The sequence below is a fragment of the Pieris napi genome, chromosome 2, assembly GCF_905475465.1.
Source record: "Pieris napi chromosome 2, ilPieNapi1.2, whole genome shotgun sequence".
NCBI lineage: Eukaryota > Metazoa > Arthropoda > Insecta > Lepidoptera > Pieridae > Pieris > Pieris napi.
In genome coordinates, this window is record NC_062235.1 from 3,054,192 (window position 1) to 3,074,969 (window position 20,778).

General features: G+C 32.9%; 1 protein-coding gene across 4 annotated transcripts in view; it reads right to left on the reverse strand.

Annotated features, from left to right (window-relative positions):
- Positions 1–20,778, reverse strand: part of LOC125061825 (angiogenic factor with G patch and FHA domains 1) — a 37,373-nt gene that overhangs the window by 10,273 nt on the left and 6,322 nt on the right. For all 4 annotated transcript variants that reach the window (XM_047667456.1, XM_047667464.1, XM_047667440.1 and 1 more), the window contains 2 exons: positions 20,377–20,581; positions 18,611–18,710 (listed from right to left, as the gene is read on the reverse strand). In XM_047667456.1, the coding sequence (XP_047523412.1) occupies positions 18,611–18,710; positions 20,377–20,581 (305 nt within the window). The remainder of the gene's footprint in view (positions 1–18,610; positions 18,711–20,376; positions 20,582–20,778) is intronic.

Consider the following 20,778-nt stretch of genomic DNA (forward strand, 5'->3'; position numbering starts at 1 on the left):
CGAGCTCCGGGTTGAGTGGCACACTAGCCCGTCATATTTTATTGAATTAGTTATTATGAGGTCACTATTTAATTCTACCAGCATTTACCGAGCAGATAACGTAATTATACATTTTAATAACGTAATAAAATAATATTATAATTGACTCATATAGACCAGTGCAGATAGCCTTTAAAATAAATAAAAAGTGAAAAAAATTACAGTAGGATGAAACCCATTAGAAAAGGAGGGGAATATGATCAAAATTAAAGGAAAAATAAATTACGGTCGATCTGAGGTCGGGAAGGGGAGGGGGGGAGTTTTAAGGGTAAAAAACGGTTTATCTCGATTTCCGACAAAACTAAAAGTCCTATCGAAGAAAGTTAAATTGCAAAGTTGTAGGTAATAAAAAGATCTAAAACTTTTGTATTCACACATTTTAATAAAGATATTAATTCAAAATAAGGTGAAAAAATAAATATTTTTAATCAAATAAATTACAGTATATTTGGGACATAATAAGGTAAGTTTTCACCAAATTTCGTTTAAAAAAATAAATTTTTGTAAAAGATAGAAATAAAAAACCAAAAAGTTGTTTTTTTTAATTTTTCACATAAATTTTGAGGTTACGTGAAAAATGTGTGAATACAAAAGTTGTAGATCTTTTTATTGCCTACAACTTTGCCATTTAACTTTCTTCGATAGGACTTTTAGTTTTGCCGGAAATCGAGATAAACCGTTTTTTACCCTTAAAACTCCCCCCCCTACCCTTCCCGACCTCAGATCGACCGTAATTTATTTTTCCTTTAATTTTGATCATATTCCCCTCCTTTTCTAATGGGTTTCATCCTACTGTAATTTTTTTTGGTTTCAAAAATTATCGGCACTGGTCTAATAATGCAATGTAATATATAACTTCTATGTAAAATTCTACCTTTTAAGACACATTTTCACGCTATTATATGTGGAAGAATATGCGAAGTTTAGATTGTACCACCATCATATTTATAGGTACATTAATATGATGGTGGTACATTACAGTACATCGTATGAATGTTTCATTTTTACGTTGGCCCAAAAAAAAAATTTTATTTTTAATATCACGACTCTTTATAGAATACAATTTTAAAAGATTGGTCTGCCACAAAAAGCTTTCAAAACAAAAGCTGGTAGTAATTATTAAAAAAACTCAGTTCTCGACGCTAATTGTCTCAATAATGACAGATATTGTAATGTATCGTGGAATACGTAATTGTGGACATAAAATAGTATTTTTATATAACAGTTGACACTGTAGTTTGCAAGTAAAATTGTATGTTTATGATGTGCGTGATTTTACGAAAGCTATGATCCTAACCATCCTATAAACAAGGGGAATTATGAACATGAATTCCTAATAATAATAATTTATTTTCAAGATACAAACGTACGTTTTGGAATGGATTTTCTGTCTATGCACATACATACATTTAACCATTGTGAGTACCTACCGAGAGTTTTTTACGCCGGCCTTTTCTCTCGGCCTACACCCTCAGTCTTCTTTGCCGATGAGTAGGGATGTTTACCGTTTCAAATTCAATGACGTGGAATAAGTGATACCTGTATCTTATGTTCCATAATAAACATATTTTTATTTTTAACATTCGCTCGAACGGTGAAGGAAAACATCGTGAGGAAACCAGCTTGCTTTACACCCAAAAAGTCGGCGGCGTGTGTCAAGCAAAGGAGGCTGATGCCAATAGGCAAGTAGGTGATCTAATAAGATTGACAAATGATCAACAGAAATCTGCCCAGCCCTTAAAGGTTGTAGAACCACTGGTTTGTTTGTTGGGTTTTATATAGTCGACTTGTTACCAGAAAAATATAAACATAATAACGTAGAAAGTATTACCGGGTGAATTAGGACTGAGGTTTGCGATAAGTATGGCATTTTAAATCTGCATACAAATTGGTATATAAGTCGGTTTACGAGCGACCACGGTTTGTATGTAATGTTGCAGTTATGAATAAAATCGAGAATATAAAGGTACCAGTTGTTAGGACTACTTTAATAAACAATCGTGGGTAGCTTTGTAATCAAACCACTATTTTATTATAATTTTACTAGCTGACACGGCAAACGTATATTATTTCTAGGAAACATTTTTTTAGTGCAATAAAATCTATGTACTACAATAACAGATAGGGGTTGATCGTAGAGGGGTGAAAATTAAGGGTTGTGTGTATTTAATCATGTTGTCATAAAAAAATGAAACAAAAAAAAATTGTCTAAAAATTGTAAAAAAATATTAATAATACCCCTTATCACTTAAGGGTTTGAAAGATAGATAGTAGCCGATTCTCAGACTTACTGAATATGCATAAAACATTTCATAAGAATCGGTCTAGCCGTTTCGGAGGAGTATGGGAACGAACATTGTGACACGAGAATTTTATATATTAGATAACTTATCAATAAATAACACATACCTTCGAAACAAATGTATTCGATATTAGTTTGTTTATTTAGAACTAAAAAGCTGGCAACGCACTTGCTAGCCTTCGAGTGTCCATGGGCAGCGGTATCACTTAATCTCAGATGAGCCTCCCGCCCGTTTGCCTCCCATTACATAAAAAATGGAACTAGCAGACACGACCGACGTTCAAATTTAAAAAACCTACAAAAAAACATCTAATTATAAATAATCTGAACTATTCTCGAATCCACTTAAACACTTATAAAAATAGGTCCACCTATTTATTAAATTATGGCTTTGTCGGGAAAGATTCGATTGTCTTGGTGGCGTTGTTAATGAAAATATCGGGACGATATGCTAATAGAAACTCGAAATAAACACATCAACCGATCAATTTCTAACTTTCAATCATACTTAACCATAGATAATCAATAAAGCTTTTTATAAATTTGAGGAATACTTAAATGATCCTAATCCTTGGGATTGATTTGCTCCAGTTCAAACAATTTGTATGACTCAATACTTGGCGATTAAAAAGAGTGGCGGAAAGTTTCTTGCCAGTTCTTCTTACCCGCTCTACGCCCTTGACTTGCGAACTGGTAGTAAATGTAAATTTACAATTAATTTCACTTCTTTCTGAATTCATTAGTGTACTTGTTTACCTATATGAATAAAGATATTTTGAGTTTAACCAAAAGGGAGGACCTGAGATATGACCAGTCTAAGAACTCACTTTCTTGCCCGAAGGCACCAGTGGCTAATGATATATCTTTAGCGGTCAGAATAACTTTGTTACCGCATTTTAGGATGCCTTTGTACCGATTTGTAGGCGAAGATTGTAGGACGCTACAAACTCGGTCTTATCGGGAACAAGCGCTCTCTTACAGGCAACCCTAGTTGGATGTATTTTTAATACTGTGGGGTAAATAAAATTACATACCATAACCCAGAATTGTATATCGTCGCTATAGAATGATAACCCCGTATGTCCAGAGAACCAAAGATTAGAGGAAACGAAAAAAAATGTCATTACGTCAATGTTCGTTAAAATATTATTATGTGTTTTTGTCCATAGTTTTGGATGGTAAAAAGGACTTTTTCATAACATAAGTAAGTCCTTACTTCATGATTATACCAGTGAAATGACATAAGAGTCTAAGAATAAAAAATAAATCATTTTTTGATATACGAGATTATCATTTTACAGCGACGATATATTGATTTATTTCTAAACAAACTCATTAAACTTTAACAGGATTATTTGGTCAAAACAAACCCCACCCTTTCCACTTAGCCTTTTCCATAAAAACTCAACATAACATAGCATATTCCCTTTGTACAAGCGTTCCGCAATAAAGCATATTCTTTATGAACAAAATCTTAAGAATAGATAAGTCGATACGATATTAACATTTATATTATATATTAAGTGAATATCATAACGATAAAGACAATCGTAAAAATTCAATTTAAATACTGCGAGACAATAATTTGCACGTTTAAACGCACAAAGGTGTAAGAACGTATAATACGTACAAGTCCAATAACATTATTGTGATGTTTTTTAATAAAATCTCTTTGTGGAAGATTTAATAGAAAATATTGAATGAATTTATTCACTAGAGGTGTTCTTCAGCATAAATATGAGTTTAAATGGGCTTAGTATAAATGATTTTTATTGGTTAAAATCCACTCCTCGCTTAATAATTTATGTACGTATGTAGTTGTATTTTTACGAGTTTAATATATAAAGTATATATTAATTTATATAGTGTCGTTTTTCATTCTGACCTTTTTGGCGTGGCTAAATAATACACATTCACATTGAAATACTTTTTAATCTATATAATTAAAATTAATCGCAAAATATATTGCTTAGCTCAAAACTCGAAGACGGCATGAACAATTAGAGTATTTTTTTATTTATTTCTTGAACTCTGAAGGTTTGGAGAGAAAAGCCTAGTAACCATTTTTCTTTTTCGTAGACTATAATCATAGTGAAGAAAAACGAAGTTTGCGGGGTTATTTTCTATATAAATCGACTCTGTGTATACCTACTCAGTTAAAAGCCAGAAACGAATACAATTTTAAATTAATAATTTTGAGCTTACTAAGTCAAAAGCTCCACATTTAGTGAACATCGTAAGATTAGTGATAAATCCATATCAGATTTTTTTTTATAAAACATTGCTTAGATATCTATCTATAACACTGTTAGTTACTTTACCTGAACCTAAATTAATCACATTTATTTGTGAAAACTGCACAGTTCTTAAGTTCGCGAACAGACATTGATATTGGTCAAACAGCTTTATTTGCTTAATGTAGTGATGTTTTAAACAGAGCCAAAAATGCAATGGAAGACTAGACTGAAAGAGTAATATAAATTAAACATGCGAAACCCACATCGCTCTAGAGTTTATATTCAACGCTGAAAAAATGTTTGTGTAGCCGAGGTTTAAAATTTTATCTGCGATATAAGCCAAGGTGAACTTGGAAAGACATGAATTTTTAAATGCGTCTGCATTCGTTTTAATGCGAGCCTTTTGTTAACAGTCATATTATTTTTAAAGCCTAACAAATTGTATACTTTATCGAAATTATTCTTGACACAAAAATAACTAGTACAGTTTCCGTGAGTGGTTCACCGAACAATGTTTTAGACTAGATTGATTAATATGAGTAGAAAACAGCACATGTTATACCAGTACATAAATCCGGAGACAAATCATAGACGTATGCAACTATAGGCCAATTTGTATTCTAAACACTTTTGCTTAGTATTTGAACGCGTCATATACATTAAAATTTATAGTCTTATTATACCCATACTTATTCCAGAACAGCATGGGTTTGATGAGGTTAAGTTTCTATTTAGTTTTAGATATTTTTTTATTTTGTAGTTGCTTGTTTAATTATTTCCCTTGCTAGCTTGCTCATGTTCTAATATAATTAATGTGTATGTGTGTAAAATTTGTGATGTCATATTGTCTTGTAAGCATACACGTTATTTTAGAACTTATAAATAAATAGAAATCTAATTTGTCATGCAAGTGATCGAACTTTTGAAAAAATAATTGTTTCGTCATTGAAATGGCTTAATAAGAAACAACTTCCCTATTTAACGATTATAGTAGGTTTATTAGGTATTTTTTTTTATTTACACAAAAACCCTTTTCGACTTCGGCGTGATGCTCATCTCCTCTATCTTCTATAATCAAACTTGTTATCCCAGAACTTATTAAATTTCTTAGGTCCTTATATATTACGCTCCTCTAATAGAAATTGGATATTCCATTGATAGACTCTTTTTAGGCAAGTCGTTGGGATAGGTTATCTCCGCTTTATAGTTGTGGACAACGCTCCCCGATTTCATACGAAAACCCACCTCTGTAACTTTCTTGAAGTCTTGTTCATAAACACTTCTTAACCATACATAGTAATTGTAATTTTTTATTGTTACTTTTATTTTTCTTAATTTAGGTTGATGTACCTAGCCCTTAGTGTTTCCTTTTGCTTTCCTTACTAACGTTGGAAGAGATAGCTTGTTAGCTATAAGGCATACCCAAAGTTTTAATAATTAAAATAAAAAATAGATAGCGTACATGACGTCTTCTTGCTTATGTTTTTACATACTTTTCAGTATACACATAAATTCTTATCGTAAAACAAATCAGTGGCGCTACAACCGCCTTAGGTCTGGGCCTCAGATTTCTGAATCTGTTTCATGATCACTTTTCAATCTATATGTCAAGGAGGTGATTAGCCTCCTGTGCCTGACACACGCCGTCGACTTTTTGGGTCTAAGACATGTCGGTTTCTTCACGATATTTTCCTTCACCGTTCGAGCGAATGTTAAATGCGCACATAGAAAGAAAGTCCATTGGTGCACAGCCGGGGATCGAACCTACGACCGCAGGGATGAGAGTCGCACGCTGAATAGTGGCTTCAGTGACCAACACTGCTTAATTCCATTCTTATCATAAGTTATGATTATTTTAAACCATTATCGTTAGCAATAAAACCTTATTCGATTTGAAAGGTCATTGTGTTCGCCAATCAATTAGTTGGCGATAAATTAGATAAAATTTAAATAAAAAGCTTATGATATAAAATCGAAATGACTGGTGAATCAGGATTTTTTTATGACTCGAAATGGAATCGCGTCATCTGTATGGGAATGTTAAATCGGACGTAAGAATAAAAACGTTAGTTACTGTAACGCCCATATAACGTTTATTAGGAAAATCAGGAAAGTGATTAAAATAATTTTTTAATATTAAAGTAATAACAATAATTCAGTGTCGCTACAACCCTATTCGGGTCTTGGATTCTTCTCCTCAGATTGCATCCGTGATTATTTTTATACCGTAGACAAGTAGGTGATCAGCCTTCTGTGCCTGACTCTCGCCGATACAATTATTTTTCATTTCTCTTAAACTTTGAACTCTGGCCCATATGAAAACGATTTAAAAAAATGTGACTATTTAACATAAATTAGTCACAATTTTTCCGTACACCGAAGCGTCGACATTCATTACAATAATATTTATATTGTTAATATGCACTGGTATATATTTTATATACTAATAAACAGTTTGAAGATCTGATCCACGATAAAAACGCAAACACGTATGTAACAATTAAATATAATAGATGTAAAATACAAGTGTGTCTAGGCCTGAAGTGAAGCTCGAGTGCGTATAGTCATAATAAAACAATAATTATAATAAACGTGGGTTCTAAGTTCATTAGTTGAAGAGCACACGCGGCCCCTCAACTAATACTTGCTTTGATTACGTTGACAATCGCAGACTATACAAGTAACTGTTAAGAATCGAAATTTAAAAAATGTGTTTTGAAATTAGAATTGAAATTGGGTTTTTGGCTTTGATCATTTTCTTTTTTTATAGACAACCTGTTACCAGCCTGTTACTTTGAATTTAAATTATGGCGATTTCCTCACGACGTCTGTGGTGGTATTGGAACACATCCGTCAGTCGAACGCATTGCCTCAAAGTCAGGTCAGAACAAATATTTAAAATGAATGAATGATAATTAGTTTACATTAATTATATAGCATTGATATATATTATAAATCATTCATTTAAATCTCCAACGATAACACGCCACTTCTAGATAAAAAAACGATTTTGAAATTCGAACTTTTCGTCTGTAAGTACTTGCTGTACATCGATTGCCAAACTTAGCGCATCAATTGATGAATACCAGATGGCGAAGATATCGCTTACCATCTGAATTCAGACATGTCTGTTCGATAACAACAAAAAAGATTTTTAATAATTCAATTCATATAAGTACTGGATATTTATATATACTTTCTATTAGGGTGTTGTTCCCGCGAGAATGTAAATGCGTGCTCCTATTTCACCATGCCTACTGCTGATAGAGGATAAATCTTGGTTTTTGTAATTATAAAGACGTCGTGGAACATGATGTAATGATTGCAGCAATTAAAAAGAGTGGCGGAGAGTTTATTGCCAGTTCTTCTCGTCCGTTCTACACCCTTGATTTGAGAACTGGCAGTAAATGTTAAACGTAATAGTAGTAATAAATAAATAATAAAGTATATAGTCTTGCAACTATAAAAACTTTCTATTAAGTAAACAATAAGAGTTCCAAGTTAATACAGAGTGAAGTGCTAAGTACAGTTGTCGTTTTAGTTCAATATTTGAGTAATCCCAATAAAAGGTCCTCTGTACTTGTGAATTTTAAACACATTAAGGTAAAGAGCGACCTGAGTATGCGCATGTTGACACAACACTCACAATTGTTTGAATAGCGCGAACAATGCGACAGAACTCGCGACACCAGCTCACTATTTCAAAATCCATAATTATTTGTCGACTATTTCTCTCTGTTAACTTGCGACTCTCAACCGGCTGTGCACCAATCTGTCTATTTGCGTTAAGGAAAAAACAGACAACCGGCCTTTGTCAAAAAGTCAACGGTGTGTGTCAGGCACAGAAGGTTGATCACTTAGAAATGTTTGGAACAGATACAGAAAAGATAGATAGATAGATACCTAAAAGGTTGTAGCACCATCCTTTTTATATCACGAATAAAAAGTCATATCCATAAGTTGATATATTAATGAATAATAATTAAACTTTTATTTAGGACTTTTACAATACAATTTAATACGGTTTTAAAGTGTGATAGACCCATCAGGGCGGCACAGTTCAGTTGCGTAAAAATCAATATTGGAATAACACTGAACAAAATTTTAATAAAACCTCTTTGAATGCAAATTTCATTTACATAATTCGAAAATGTTTCGAGTGCTTTACAGCAATCGTGATCAACAAGACACATACAGTTGACAGATATATAATAGATGTTCTGTTGTCAATGTCAATGCTTTGCTAATAATATTTTTTTTTTCTTCATATTTTTACGAATCTAGGATTCAAAAATTGAAAAAGATAATAAAAAAACAATATTATATAAAATCACCTGCATCACCCCAGATACATACCCTCACTTAGACGCCATCACAAATGACAACCGAATTAGGTATTGCTTAGTTAAATGTATTTAATAATTTATCCTTTCGTAAATCTTTTAACCTTTTAATACATAATATATATAATATTATGTATTCTATCTTTGGCTATATATTTAGTATAATTGTTTTTGTTATACATAATTTATGTTAGCTGTAGAATTATGTAACAAATAAGTAAAAAACTATTAACAGTTGGGTAACCAACGTTCAACTATACTCATTTAAAACCCATGACATTGTAAATGGTATACCTAGAATCTAGATAGACACCAGACTAAACAATTATTTGTCTTCAGAATTGCTGACATCTAGTAGACAGAAATTTCATAGAACCAGGACATTCTATAAACAACGTTACAAAGTGGAGAATATCATCTGTAGAATTTTCCATCTCTTCTTGTCTTTGTATTGCTGTATATTTTTATAAGTATATTATTAAAGTAGTCAATGCTTAGTAGCGGTGTATACAGTTACAGCAACACCTACAGAACGTTTCCTTCTAGGACCAACTTCAAAAACCCCGAAATCGATTAAAATATTATGTTACTCGGTTTGAGACGTAATTTCAAATATGACTTAAAAATACATTCAACTAGTATTCAAAGCTAGACAAAACGTATAGATTGTCACATTTTAAGCTCTAATTACTAAAATCTGATATGGTCTAAATCTCACACTTAAAAGTAATCATATTTGTGTGGCTGTGTGGCTGCGGTTTCAATATCCATCTTAATATAATTGTGCCTTGACGCATCTGAAATTGATACTCTTACCGCATGAAATATAGACGAAAGTGGTTTAATATAGTGGAAATGTGATTAATATATAGGATTATCAGCAGACCTAACCAAATGATACAGATCAAGGGTTTGTTGGTTGTTTTTTATCTATAGGAATTTACCCAATACACAGACTCAAAATATTCAACTTCTATAATAGACATCTGTAGCCTATGTCATTCTATTCAAACTTGGAACATCAAAGTTCACATGATCTCGAAAACTGATAAATTTAAACTTAGAACGATAAAGAATAGCGATTCTAGTATCTATTCGTTGAAGACTATCTGTGATAAAATTTCCAATATCGTAGCTGTCGTGTCGGCGTCGCAGAGTGTCAATTAGATAGCGCTGAGTATGCAAACTCTAAGCGACACGGCAGAGTGCATGACAAGACATCGCAGACGGGTTAAGGGCCAGTTCAGATCAAGATTTCGAGTTATGACTTGCTGTAAAAGGTAAAAAACGAGACAGAAATTGTAATTTCATGTATGAAATAGCTGGGATCAACATTATTTCAACATTTAGTACCAGGCAGCTTGTTTTATTTATATTAAGTATAGGCCTTTTTATACCTGAGGTAGAAATCCATTTGGGCATCTCCTGCCCTCAAATATAGCACGGGTATAGGACCCACGCCAGAGTCTAGATACTTGGTGATCAATATCCACTAAAACCACCTTGTTTAGTTCTAGCTCCTACAATTCTCCTCGCATTTACCAGTGCATATTTAATATAGGCTAATATATCGTTCTTAACCAGTAAGTTACCAGCCTATGAATATTTTTTTACCGGTAAGTGGATGACAAACGCCCGTAACTTTTGGTAAAGTTAAATTTCTTTTAATTAAAACCATACAAATTTAATATGAAATATCGTAACCATAGAAACTTATCTTAAGTCCACGCTTATTATAGCAAGGTTTTTACTTTTTAATATAATTTAACACGAATGGCATCTGATGCGACCGCAGGACTCAGATTATAATACCTCAGCCATCTAATCTCTAGAATAATTTACCCATATTGTGCTCAAGTCGGTAACTTAATGATGCATTATGGTTGCATATTATGTCTCGGCCAAGTTTCTCAACATTTTTATTTATAACTTATTATTTTCAGTCAGAAAATTTACTTGTTGTTTTTCATGAAACTTTGGAAAGTACCACCAAAGTTGTGGTTTGCCGACGCCATATTTTCGTTTCGAATTTGAGAGTGGCAGAAAGTGGAATTAAATTTAAATTAACAGTCAACAGGCTAGGCAAGTAATGAAACGTCATCGATCCAAGCCTAGCTGTTTAAAGTTGAGTCGTTGAGTTAAAAGGCTAGGCTGTTAATTGAACGGCTAATTAAGCTAGTTGGCTGCGACATATACACGATAAAAAATCAACTAATGTATACGCCATATCTAATAAAAAAATATTTTTGTAACGTTTGAACAACCATACTACTAGACCGATTTTAAAATTCTTCCACTATTGCTGCTACATTATCCCCAAGTAAATCAGCATTTATATACAGTGTACACTCTTTATAACGGACTCTTTGCAAGGGACCAAGCATTTAAATTCGTTATAGAGAGGTTTCGTTATTGGTAAGAATTTATGTATGGGTATTGGGTTAAACCAAATAAATTTATCTCATTTTTACGTTATAGTATATATTCCTTATAACGTATGACGTTATAAAGAGTGTACACTGTATTTATATGTTGCAGAGCAGTTTATTACAATTACTGAATTAAGCCAGAATTAATTTATTCCGGCCATACAGATTCCCATCGGAAGAGCTTTATCATCTCAGCCAATTACTTTCCGGAAGCTGTACGTCCTAGTGTATTTTAAAAGCCAGCGATCCAGTAGGCTGTTCCTAAAATAGGGATGTTGTCGTTGTAAGAACTGACTTCGCCAGACGCAATATGCAGGCATACTATATCTATAATAGATTAAATAGGCTGCTTAATATCTACCCGCTCACCATCCACAATCTAAAAATACGATTAAAGGACTGGCATATGAACACACCTTAAGCGGTGTTGAAGACCTGAGACCTAATATATAGTTACATGTTTCATTCCTTCACTCACTCACTCACTCACATGCATCCACACACTCACTCATACACTCAGGCGTGTTGAAGAAACAAAAATAATTAAATATATTTTTTATGGAATTTTACTATTAGGTTTGTTGTGTAAGAGCTGGGAACACTGACACAGGTATTATTTACTTAAAAAGCTTCCCAAATCTTACACATTATAATGAATTGTTGTCAAACGAATAAACATATTTTTATTTTATATTCATTTATAAGCTTTCCACCGTTAACAGTATTAGCTACAAGATTACATAACAATTTAAAATATGCTCGCTGCGTCGTGAAGTTTGACAACCGCATTATCTGTTGACGATGAATTATGAAGTGTCAAATGGGATTGGTTTAGTCAGGAGTAAATCGTTTAACAAGTGAAGTGGCGAAATATTCTATACATATATAAGTTTTTTAAGTTAGTTTATATCCATATAAAAGTTGGTTACCATGGCAACAGACGTTACTTTGATCAATGTTTAATAAATCGAAGTTTCAGAACAAATACTATTATTGGAAGACTGTTACATTAATACTTTGGGTTCTCGTGAATAATGGCAACATTATTGATAAATATACTACTAAAAATTACTTTTAAGTAATATTTATTTACGTATTACGTTTCTATGCCACAACCTTTTTGATATCATGGTAGCTTTGGACCATTAAACGTCACATGATGCTTATAATCACTTATAAATAAATAAATCAGTGGCGCTACAACCTTTTTAGGTCTGGGCCTCAGATTTCTGTATCTGTTTCATGATCATTTGTCAATCTAATAGACAAGTATCAGCTCCCGTGCCTAATACACGCCGTCGAGTTTTTGGGTCTAGGGCAAGCCGGTTTCACGATGGTTTCCTTCACCGTTCGAGCGAATGTTAAATGCACCCATAGAAAGAAAGTCTACTAGTGCACCGCCGGGGATTGAACCTACGGCCTCACCTGCGGGATGAGAGTCGCATGCTGAAGCCACTAGGCCAACACAGCTCCATATACTCGCGTTTAAATGTGTAAATTATACGCTCATATAAACATTACTAGTCAAGAGGTGTTTACGTGAACGGTAAATATAATTCGTTTAAATAAACAGGGTAGTCCAAACTATTCAGAAACTACCGCTCCATGTTTGCATGACAACCTTTCGTAAATATAACGGTTATTACTTAGCTCGGATAAATGCAACATTGTTGACTATCGCGAATGCGGTATTCAAAGCGATTTTGATCTAAGTTGTGTAGTTATGCCCTTATTAACCCTATACAGCCTTAGATTAGTTTATCTTAATCATTCTTTTTGATATGCAAATGTGACTAAACATTCTTTATTTAAATACTAATGTTAAGAAGCCTAAGTAAGTAAGCCAATAAAATAAAACACATCGCCATATGCGGGAACCTATTGACACTAATTTCTTCAATATATCATTATTGACTGTTATTGTGAGGTTTTTTCCTGCCCTAACAGGGAAGAGACTTTATTATAGACATGTATTTTCTTTATTAGCTTTACGTGTATTAGCTGGGACTATATTCCATGGGATGCAACCACCTGGTGTCACAGGCTGCAAAACTGTTTAATTTTTATTTCTTACTTGAAGTTGTAGAACTATCCGTTCGCATAGATTATCTATGTACATTCTGTGTTCGAGGTGTGTCACTAACTGGACAAATGAAGCTTTTGTCAGGACCGTTAAATATAGACGAATTTTTTTAAAAGGCCAGTTAAGGAAAGATTTTTACAATACGAAGTGTGAAGGAATGAACTCTATGAATAATGTGTCAATGTCATGCCAATTTACATGTATGACTATATTTAGTGTTGCTATTATCATAGTGAATTAGCACCTCAAAAGCAGGTTTTTTATTTTATTGTCCGGGCTTTATGTAAGTTAGATTCTAGGAAATAATCTCATGGAACTATTTCATTATTAACTTTATTAGTTATTTCGTACTCGTCTAAACAAAATACAACGGATGGACTTTTTTTATATTTCAAAAATAAACCGGGGAAAAAAAACGCTACTCGTGGATAATTTTAGCATTCTATTTATGGCATTTCACCTCATAAATTTCAATTTAATTCGTAACAAATTTCTATTTCCCTTTATATTATTAGTACCTATATAGATAATAGTAGTATATAGATAGTATTTGTGTTTTCTTGTTATGCAAACAAACTCGGATGTTGCGTTTGGTTTGTCTTCATCGGCAATGCTATTTTGCGCGTAACTATAACTTTAACTATAACTTTTGTTGCGCGTAGAGTTACACACTTGACTGAGAAGATTTTCTACCGACAGTTGCTAATATGAGCAGGAAAACGTTGTGCTTTGTAATATATACTTGATCATTCAAAAATTACTTGGCATAGTGCGCGCACAATTAAATGTGTTCGCTTTGGTACCACGAAATCCTAATTTTCCTTTAAGATTAAAAAAAAATACGTTTCGATCTTTTTCACGTTTAAAACTGGCGAACCCCCAAAATTGATAAGAATCACAAAATAAAGGGTAGTAATAAAAACATTAACAAGCTATGTTAACATGAAATTTAATATTATTAGATGGTATCGGATACCATAAACACGATAAACGTTGTGTATGCGCACATTAATATTAATTACCTCATTCAATATTTCCACAAAAGCCTCATTGGTTTTATTTGAAAGAAAAATACTGCGCCCGAAGACGCTTATTCTCTCAATTCGCGTGGAGTAATTATTGACGTGAATATTTCTTTAAATTTTTTCATACAGGGCCAATCAAAACCTAACAAAATCAGAGAGTACAGGTTTGGCGCTGTAGTTTCGAATCTATCCTCTACATAGAAAATTTATTTATACCACTTGAAGGATCAAGCCATCTGTGTATCAACTCGCGTCAAATTAAGTTTAAAGGTCGATTTACATTATCTTAGTGTTTAGGAGAGTGCTTTAGTACAACTTGAAAGGCAAGTTCTTTAGCGTAGCGTTTACTAAAGCAAGTAGCGTTTACATGTTTCAATTAAAGTACTATCCTAAAGCACTCTCCTAAACACTAAGATAATGTAAATCGGCCTTAACAGCAAGTATTAGAAAATATATTGGGCAGTGTTGGCCTAGTGGCTTCAGCGTGCGACACTCATCCCTGAGGTCGTAGGTTCGATTCCCGGCTGTGCATCAATAGACTTTATTTCTATATACGCATTTAACATGCGCTCGAACAGTGAAGGAAAACATCGTGAGGAAACTGGCTTGCCTTAGACTTAAAAAGTCGACGGCGTGGCACAGAAGGCTGATCATCTACTTGCCTATTAGATTGACAAATGGTCATGAAAACAGATACAGAAATCTGAGGCTCGGACCTACAAAGGTTGTAGCGCCACTGATTTATTTATTAGGTTCAAAGATACATTATTTCTCAAAGAGTTACATTCACTTAGCGAGAAAATTTAGAGTAAGTTAGTTATGTACAATGTGTTATGAAATTATTTGTAAATACACTATATAAAATAACAATATTAGTTTCTAAAAATATGTACCATATTTGTTACAAAAGTGCAGGTAGCATCGATGTTACAACAGGCATTATGTGACAATGAATAGTAATAATTTCTAAGACGCTCGTTCGCAGACGTTTATTTGAAAATATTAGTCAGTCTGATCGTTTGATGACAATCAGTTTGATAACCTTATCCTTTAGTTTTGATGTCGTTAACAACGAAAACAAGGTTCGAACAGCCCTCAAGCGTTCACCATATGATTCAGAATGGAGACGTAGCACTAAGTATGACTCCTGCAAGTCAGAATTGGATTTTGACAAGGCGAAGTTTTCGAAGTTTTCGACTCTGCATACCAGCATATGAAAAAATTCGTCTAATAAACTAAGCAAATTGTTTTAATTGAAAATACCCCGTTTGACCTACAGACAGCACAATTAAAAAGGTAAAACAACCTTTAGTGTCTGCTAAATCGTAGTAAAAAAAGTTGATGATATCAGCTAATAGCCTGTCTTAAACTCGATAATCGTCAATATGATCGAAGACGTCAAACCATATAATAAATGCAGCAAGGGTAATTAAAAACAAAGGGATATAAAATATGAAATTTACGACTCGTAGTTATATATATCTCAACATGGGACTCTCATACCTGAGGTATTGGGTTCGATCCCCGGCTGTGCACCAATGGACTTTCAATGTATGTGAATTGTGAATTTAACATCGTGAGGAAACCGCCTTGCCTCAGACCAAAAAGTCGACGGCGTGTGTCAGGCACAGAAGGCTGATCACCTACTTGCCTATTTAACAAATGATCATGAAACAGATACACAAATGTGAAGCTCAGATCTACAAAGGTAGTTTTTGTTATATAGAAACCGGGTTACGATACAAAATAATTGTAATAGAAAAATAATTTAAAGAAAACATCATTACTACTACGTGTTGTTGTTGTTCCTACAGTGAAGTGCATGATTTTATTTGACCGCGCCTTGCTGATAGAGAAACGTCTGGTTTTCTTTATTATTCTTTTGTAATAAATCCTTAGCGATTTAAAAGAGAGACGAGAGTTTATTGCCAGTTCTCTTCAGTTCTATGCCCTTGCTCTGAGAACTGGCAATTAATCTTTATATATATAATTCTTCTGAGAGTGTGTATGTCCCTGAACTTCTCTCAAACGACTGGACTGATTTTGATGAAATTTTTTGTGTGTGTTCAAGGGGATCTGGGAATGGTTTAGATTCACAAATCAGCCCGGCAGATGGCGCTGCAGTCGGTACTTTCATACTTTGTTTAATATCCTAATCGCTTGAAATATCATGCAGGACAACGTCTGTGGGGTCCACTAGTATATATTTAGAACCATTATTTTTACTGACGTGCATAGGTGTAAATTAAGAAATTAAAAAATTATTTGATTTTATTAACTAACAGCTTCTAATAATATCTCTCCAATGTTTACTATAAAATTGTATAAAAAATTACATCTGTAACGGAGATAAATGCGAATACTATTGTGTTTACTAGCGGACTCGACAGACGTAATCAAGAGATAAATCCAAAAATCTTAATTAAAAAAAAATCATCTAATTTCAAAACTAAATCATTCTCGAAATCACTGGAACGCACACAATATTTTTAATAATCCGTCAAGTCATGTAGGAGGAGTTCAATTACAAACAAATCCACAGAAGATTTATAGATGATATACACTATCACACCATCACACAGCACAGCCGAATTAGGTATAACGTATTTAATAATTTTTATTTATTTTTTCCTTTCGTAAATGTTTGAACCTTATTGTATATATTATGTATTCCATCTTTGGCTATACGTTTAGTATTTTTTTTTGTTATTGCACTTTGGAGTGTCTATGGGCGGCGTTCTGACTTAACATCAGATGAGCCTATTAGTTATATAAAAAAAACATAATTGACGTTACGAGTGCCTTTTCGAAATCGTGATCAGTTCAGATGTAAAAATGTGATTAATGCGCGAAAATATATAATTTATTTTAAATTTTAAACCTAAGACTTAAAATTGAATAATTTTTTTTTAAAAAAACCCATCGTCGAAGTCGAAGGTTTAAACAACCAGAATGTCGTTATACACAAGTCGGTAGATGCAAATAATTGCACCGTAATTAAGCGGTCCCAAGACTTATCTGTTTTTTGCGCACATCCTAAATATATCCTTCAGACAGACTGATTCAAACGGTAATGCATATTTAATGCAACTTTATTTCAATTTGATTGACGACTTTATTATAATATGTAATATATAAAATTCTCGTGTCACAATGTTCGTTCCCATACTCCTCCGATTCTTATGAATCGTCTGAGAATCGGACATCTTTTTTTCACCCTCCTAAATGTTAAGGGTGGTCCCACCCCTAAATTTTTATTTTTTAGATAAAAAAAAATTGTTTTTATTTTTGTATGATACAGCATACAAAAATAAATACAATCCTTAATTGTCACCCCTCTACGATCAACCAATATTTTTTATTATAGTAGATAATTATTTTTATTGAACTAAAAAATGTTTCCTAGAAAGAGTACATGGCAAAACGGCGTTTGACGAGTCAGCTAGTCAATATATAAAAGCCATGTTTCACAATGAATTATTATTTGACAAGATTTTTAAAAAAATCTGATATTTTATTAGTGACAGAACCTAATTGTTACGCTTTTAAGTACAAAATCAAATTGTTACTCATAATTTCAAGAACCCGCCCAAAACGCTTATAGACAAGATGGCGTCGCACTAGTATCTATGAATGTCCGTGTACGTGAAGAGAGTTTTTTACGTGTTTATTATTTTCTAAATATAACACAAATATACTCATAAATTATATTTAGAAATTAAATCAATGTCCCACGAAATTAGTTACAGGACAATATTAGATAGGCTAAGACATAAAATTTACAAGTTACCGTCGATTCGACTAATCTGTGACGGTTATTAATTATGTTTTTTAATATATAAATGAATGATTAATAAGTTTTTCACTCTCGAAAAAAAGGTTATCTATTCAAAAAGAGCTGTATGTGTGTTGTGTACGTACAATACTGTAGATTTGTATCACACGTTGAAAGTTGTATTTGTATTATTTACAATTTAGTTAAGTTTTCAATCACCAAAGAGATCGACCATCAACATTGAAAATGTTACTGGCTGTCAAGAAATGATTCGCGCGCGCACCAAATTAAAAAGTTTCTGCAATAACATAATATATACAAAATTGCACATATTATATACGCGCACCTGACTCCTGAAAAAGCAAAAATCCACTTACCGGATCCTGGTCACCCTGATTGTCCTTTCCAAGTCCCTCACCCTTGGACCAGCCCATTTTCTGCAGCAACTTGAAGCCCTTGTTCTCAGGAGTTATACACCTGGATCAAAACATTAGGGTCAGTATTTTAGGAAAATTAAAAAAGTAGTCATACCTGACCTGATTGTAGAATAGACAATTTTTTTCATAGAGCAACTCGCAACATTCTAGTTCTGTACGTTTATAGATAAATTAACCACGTAACTTCACTTAACTCCTTAAGTAGTCAAGGACTGTTTTCTTTAAATATTCTTATTTCATGGGCTAGACTAAGGGTCTGTTTCACAATTAGCTATTTATTACTTATTGGTAGAATAAACACTATAGTTGCGTTTCACGACTGTCAGATAGCGCTATTCGTCACACAAAGTCCATCATACGTTATGAGTCCAATGAATGTCAAATAGTACAATTTATCTTCCAAATAATGTATGTGTTGCATAGCTATTTGGTACTTTATCCATACATTGTGAAACAGACCCTTAATGTCTCAATTATGCTAGATTCAATGATATCTCAAAAGACTGTCTAAATCTGTGATTTTCTGGTCTGTATCGCCTTTGACGATTAAATTACTTTTTGCCTACTGAATGCTGTCTCCGACACTATCGACAGCGATACTGTGTATGTTATGTATTTATATTTTATTTTTTTCGAGATTATTGTATTTACTTACTGTAGTACGTAAGGATATTGTATGTATTTTTGTGAATAAATAAATTTCATAATTTTAACAAATTATACATATCAAGAAGTGGCAGTGCGTTTAGTTAATATTGTTTTGTAACGATTATTCGATTTGACCGACTATTTCAATAAATAATAAATTCTACAATCTGGCTACGACATATTAAAAGGTAGGTAACATAAGCGTTAATTAAGAAAATAAAGCGATAATCTTTAAAGTGACAGAAGCGCGTATTTGTTATTAGAGATTTTCCTATCTCGCCTTTTCAAATCTGATCCAGACTATTTTGCGCCTTAAATCCTGGGGCTTATCACGTGATAGCGAAATAAAAGTCGTAGAAGAGTGAAGTTGTTTATATGCCGGGTTAAACTCCGCTTCACGTGAAATGCCCCCTCCATTAAAATAAGAGCCATAGTCGCTTGAGGACATGGGATTTTTATTATAATTACCTTCAGAATGTGTTTCACAACTCATAATCTAAGCTAAATACTGTGTAAACTCTTTATAATGACATTCGCTATAACGTAAAAATAATAGTACATATTGTCTTTTATTGACAACTTTTAGATATAGAAAAACACTTTTTTAACGGATTTGAAGTTGTTTTATTATAAATTTACAATTATTTTACATAATTTTAAATTTAACCGACGTTTCGCGTGCTTTACGCGGTGACACGTTGATGGTGTCGATTAATTTTAAAATTATGTAAAATAATTGTGAATTTATAATAAAACACAACTTCAAATCCATTAAAAAAGTGTTTTTACGTAAAAATAAGTTGAATTTATTTGGTTTAACCCAATACCCTGGATACATTAATTCTTCCCTCCCAATAACGAAACCTCTCTATAACGAAATAAAAATAAAAACGCGCGGTCCCTTGATTGATTAGTTGTAAAGAGTTTACTGTACTAAATTTTAATTTTATGCAAAGTAAAAATTGCCCTTTTGAGTAATTCTTAAATATTATTATTTTTGTTAGCTGTAGGATTACGAAATAAACAACAGTATAGATAAATGAAAAAAATATTCTTACGTATTAATATCACTTGTCTGTGTCTTTTCAGCGTGGTGTGACGAGCCCACTTTCTCTCGTCTCATCTGAGCTCTATCTTTGTAAGAAATTTGATCGATTTCCAGCAATTTCGGTGCGTACTTGTTCTTCAATCTCGCAAGTTCAAGTTCGTGCTGTTTCTTCACGCCACACGTCCTTGTGTAGGCCTTCTTTTCTTTGTCTTGCACTGTAATAAAAGAACATTAATAAATAATGGTTGCTCGATAGACGAAAAATATGGCACAGAGCGCCCCACGCTTTTTCACAATAATACCAGTATTATTTGTTCATTACCATTTTCAGCCTAAATTAGGAATTATTTTTCACTTTTTAGTTTGATGTGCTTTAAAAGCTTGTTTTTTAATTTTTTGAAACTATTATTAA